Source organism: Sciurus carolinensis, chromosome 1, assembly GCF_902686445.1.
Source record: "Sciurus carolinensis chromosome 1, mSciCar1.2, whole genome shotgun sequence".
NCBI lineage: Eukaryota > Metazoa > Chordata > Mammalia > Rodentia > Sciuridae > Sciurus > Sciurus carolinensis.
This window is the reverse complement of record NC_062213.1, coordinates 91,524,090-91,528,811: the sequence shown is the minus strand read 5'-3', so window position 1 is coordinate 91,528,811 and position 4,722 is coordinate 91,524,090. Positions and strand designations below refer to the sequence as shown.

Sequence of the window (4,722 nt, the reverse complement as noted above, 5' to 3'; positions counted from 1 at the left end):
AACTACTTGATGTCTTTCCTATGATAAATATTAGAATTTCTTGAAATTTTTACATCTGAAAACTTCATAGATTACTCCTTTTTTGAAGACACCCAGCATCCTCAAATATTGATCTTTTATTTAAATCCATATTATATAAAATCCCAAGGGAACGTCTGAGGAGTTGGAAACACAAACAAGTATCATCTGCAAGGATCATAACCTGAATTCTATGCTTGTGTTCTACAATATCATAATAAGAGGAATTTTGAGTCTAAGCACAGAACCTTAGACTGTCTGAATCAAAACATCTCAAGGGTCATAATATATTTAACTACTACCCTAAGTCAAAATTCTGCTGCAAACTATTTTTGGACTGTCTTCCTTGTACCTTCCATGAATCTATTATTTTATTTCAGTTCTTGTTTATGTAGTTCCCTTTAACTTTAAAATAAGGAGATTGAATACCTATGTTAAGTGCCTCTTCATGAGTCAACAAAAAAAAATCTAAATATCTATGTATTCTCACTCTATATTGAGAGATCTTTCATATTTATTTTATAACCTGGCTGGAAGAGAATTCTAATTTTTATTCTTGTATGCCTTTCTATCTTAGTACTGGTGATTAAATGCTCTGTGTGTTCTCTGATGTCCGCTTCAGTACGTGGGGCTGACTGCTCAGTTGAACTGTGATGCTAGTTCTCTAAACTTCATGAAAAGCGACAATAAATAAATTACAAAGCTTTTTCACCTATAGGATTATATGAAACCAGATGACTGTATAAGCCTGAGTGACAAATAATCAGACTTGATTTTCTTTGGTCTTGGTAGATACAGATACTCCTTCAGAACCAGAGAATTTCCGTTTCTTTGCTCTACTTTTTACATCATATTCAATGGAAGGCATACCAGGGTTAGAAGTGGATGAGTTCTAAGGAGACCAGAATAAAAAGTCTTCTGGGACAACAGTGAGACAAGAATAAGCAGGGATCATGAGTTTCAGTTTTCCTTGGTGTTTTAATGGACAGAAATCCATTGTGTTAGGAGGTGAGTGTTATGTGGGGAAACCTGTGGAATTTCTTGGTATAGAAAAGACGAAAGTACTATACATACACATACACTCACTCACTCACTCTCTCTCTCATACACATGCTTATAATGGAGTTTAAATATCATAGACCTATTTATATTTATATATAATACTAATAATGCTAGGTGTTAATACTAATAGTAGAAGGGTAATAGTAAATGATAATAGAACTAATAAGTTTTAGTTATGGTCATTATAGACAGAGTTCATAACTATGTTTTAGATCAGTTTTTAGTATGAAAATATATAATCTCTAAATTATAGGCTGAGATGCAATGAGTTTCAGAAGTGTTCATAATTTAACTTAGGGTCTAGAAAGCAAAGTATTACTGTTGATTAAAAAGATGAAAAAAAAATGATAAAAGATGACAAAATTCCTCAGCAAAAAATGATGTAAAAAAACTTAGAGGCAAATGAATTAAGATTATATTCACACAAATATAGTGGATGACTTTTATATTTAGAGAAAACTTTCTTATTATTAGGTCAGGCAATTGGAAAAAATCATCTCATCTAAAACCTAAAAATTACTGTAGAAATAAAATAATTTCTAGCACTTTGCAAACTAGTTTTAGTAGCAAATGTTCAGAAGGATTCTTATTGGCCTACCACTACATAAAAGCAGGTGGTTTCCAGCAGGGAGCAGAACCTGTCAGTGGCAATTGTCCTATTCTCTTTCACATTCTGTGGCAAGATCTGAGCCACTTCTGGAAAGTTCTGTTCCTGTAAGTTTCTCTGCGGAACTTCAGAATGGAAAAACTGTCATGTGCAGAAAAATGTCACAAAGTTACAGTCTCTTTCTACCACCTGGTGACTTTTCTCTTCTTGGATAAGAGAAAAAATACTGCCCTTAATATTATCTTCTGTCCCACCTTTGATGTGAAGTACTAGTTTCTGGAACCTTCAGCAATATTCCTAATTGACAGTTGTCTTCTTTTTACTCAGTCTGTTGAAATTTAACTAATTACTTTTTACTATGGTTTTGTGTACTTTGTTAAGATAATTGTAATGAATATTGTGATAAAGTGTGTTACATCCTTACCACATAACTGAGCATATTCATAAATTCATATAATAATTTGATCCCTTTCAATCTTCAGCATTCCCAAAGTCTTCTCTTCCTTCCCCTGCCCTATCTGTCTGACATTCCTTCTGCTTATTTTTTAAAATTATTTTTCATTATTTATTCATTTATAAAAATTTGTGAATTATATAGTTAGACAAAATTGTAATTCCTTGTGCTATATTCATAGCATAATTCATGTGCCATGATTTGGTACGGGTTAATAATTCTTTCATTCTACATTCTGATCAGGATCAGATTGTTCAAGTTAACAATGTTTTATCACTTAGAGAGAGCTGGTTTCTGTGTGTTTATATTGAGCAAGGAAAAAATAATGCCTAAAAAGAAAAAGGGGAAATCTGTTAGACATTGGCATAACACATAGCTAAAAGGATGAGCTGTTTTTTACACTACAAAAAGTCTCCCAACTGGAGTCAGTTATTCCTCGGTAAATTTACCATCATTCTTCTTTTAGCAGACATGTTAAAGAGGGAATGAAGGAATTCTACCAAATACAAAAAAAAAAAAAAAAATACATGTCACCTGCTGAGGATCCTGCACATTTCTGCTTTCTTCATGGATCCTGGCCTACCCCTGTGTCCCTGACTCTCCTGTATAGAACTGCTGTCTATGGAGTGGGTCAATGAGACCTTGGTGAGGGAATTTGTTTTCCTGGGCTTCTCAGCTCTGGCCAGCCTCCAGAGGCTGCTCTTCGTGGTCTTCCTGCTCCTCTACCTCTTCACTCTGGGCACCAATGCCATCATCATTTCCACCATTGTGCTGGACAGAGCCCTTCATACCCCCATGTACTTCTTCCTCTCGGTCCTCTCCTGCTTTGAGACCAGCTACACCTTCGTCATTGTGCCCAAGATGCTGGTGGACCTGTTGGCTCAGAAGAAGACCATCTCCTTCCTGGGCTGTGCCATCCAGATGTTCACCTTCCTCTTCCTGGGCTGTTCTCACTCCTTCCTGCTGGCAGCCATGGGTTATGATCGCTATGTGGCCATCTGCAACCCACTGCGCTACACTGTGCTCATGGGCCATGGGGTGTGCTTGGGATTAGTGGCTACTGCCTCTACCTGTGGCTTTACCTTCTCTCTGGTCACCACCTGTCTGATATTTAACCTTCCTTTCCACTCTTCCAACCAACTGCATCACTTCTTCTGTGACATCTCTCCTGTCCTCAAACTGGCATCTCAATACTCCCGCCTCAGTCAGCTGGTCATCTTCACGCTGGGCGTATTTGTCTTAGTTATTCCACTGCTACTTATCCTGGTGTCCTATGTCCACATCATCTCTGCCATTCTAAAGATCCCATCCACTGTTGGAAGGTACAAAGCCTTTTCCACCTGTGCCTCCCATCTCATTGTGGTAACCGTTCACTATGGCTGTGCCTCCTTCATCTACTTAAGGCCCAAGTCCAATTACTCTTCAAGCCAAGACACCCTGATATCTGTGTCTTACACCATCCTCACCCCATTGTTCAATCCCATGATTTATAGTCTGAGAAATAAGGAATTCATATCAGCCCTTCGAAGAACAATGAGCAAGACTTGGTATCCTCTTAGCTAAGGAATCAATTTTACACTCTTCATGGCTATTATTTGCCAGGAAAATATGTGCTTGCATCTATTTTCTCATTTAAATACCCAAACTCAGTATAACATAAGAATATTCTCCATGTGGAAAGAACATTTACACTTTATTCAATAAAACGAAGACATTTCAGTTTTCTCCCATTAATGCTTCTCTAAAAAGTTTAATAATACATGAAAAGGGTTTCCTCAGTTACAGGAAAAAGTTAATTACATGTAAGTGCACAACATACTGGTCATTCAAAGACTAATATCAGAGCAAATGTACATTCAAGCTGATGAGAGTAAGTGAGCAGAGAAAACATGTATCTCAACTGTTCAGCTCTACTGAGAAAGATTGTCTAGCTGACTACTACCTTTGTCAAAGAAAATGCAAAACTTTGGCCCCATGATTTCTGCAACAAACCTTGCTGACATTCTCGCACCCTCATTCACCACCTCATACTAACATTGACCTGTCTTTACCTTTACATTTTCCTTTCTTTAAGACGGGAACATCCTGATGGAATCTCCCTTCTGTTCATGTGTACATCCTTCCTGGCTTACCTTGTCAGTCTCCACATATATTCCCTAAGAAACAAACATTTATTCTCTTCAGAGGAGCTACTAGCATTGCACCAGTTGCTAAAATTTCTCAAGTAATTCCAAGCAAAGACTTTGAATTAATAATCAGGCAGAAAAAGTTCAGGAGTCCAGAATGGTCAGAAAATCCATCAAAAACAGTTCCAATAATTTCCCTTATCAAATGAGATGAAACCAAGCATCCTTCACGAACCTGAATTTATCATGTAGTCTCTGACTACATCGACAACATTATTATTTCTGAAGTTATCATTATCCATATCCCATGAGTGCCTAGTTGTACATTTTGAAGCTCAGCCAAACTTTGCTGGGCCCGAAATTGACATGACTGTGTAGTCTACAGTGCTGTTCCTTTCCTTTGGAAAAGCTCCTCTTCTTTGTTTAACATGAACATATGATCTTATGTTTCAAGA

General features: G+C 37.1%; 1 protein-coding gene across 1 annotated transcript; it reads left to right on the top strand.

Moving 5' to 3' along the window:
- The first annotated feature begins 2,762 nt into the window (after positions 1-2,762).
- Positions 2,763-3,704, top strand: LOC124962656 (olfactory receptor 10K1-like). Its single transcript, XM_047521825.1, has one exon. It carries the CDS (start codon positions 2,763-2,765, stop codon positions 3,702-3,704), a length of 942 nt encoding a protein of 313 aa, XP_047377781.1.
- Positions 3,705-4,722: the final 1,018 nt, after the last annotated feature.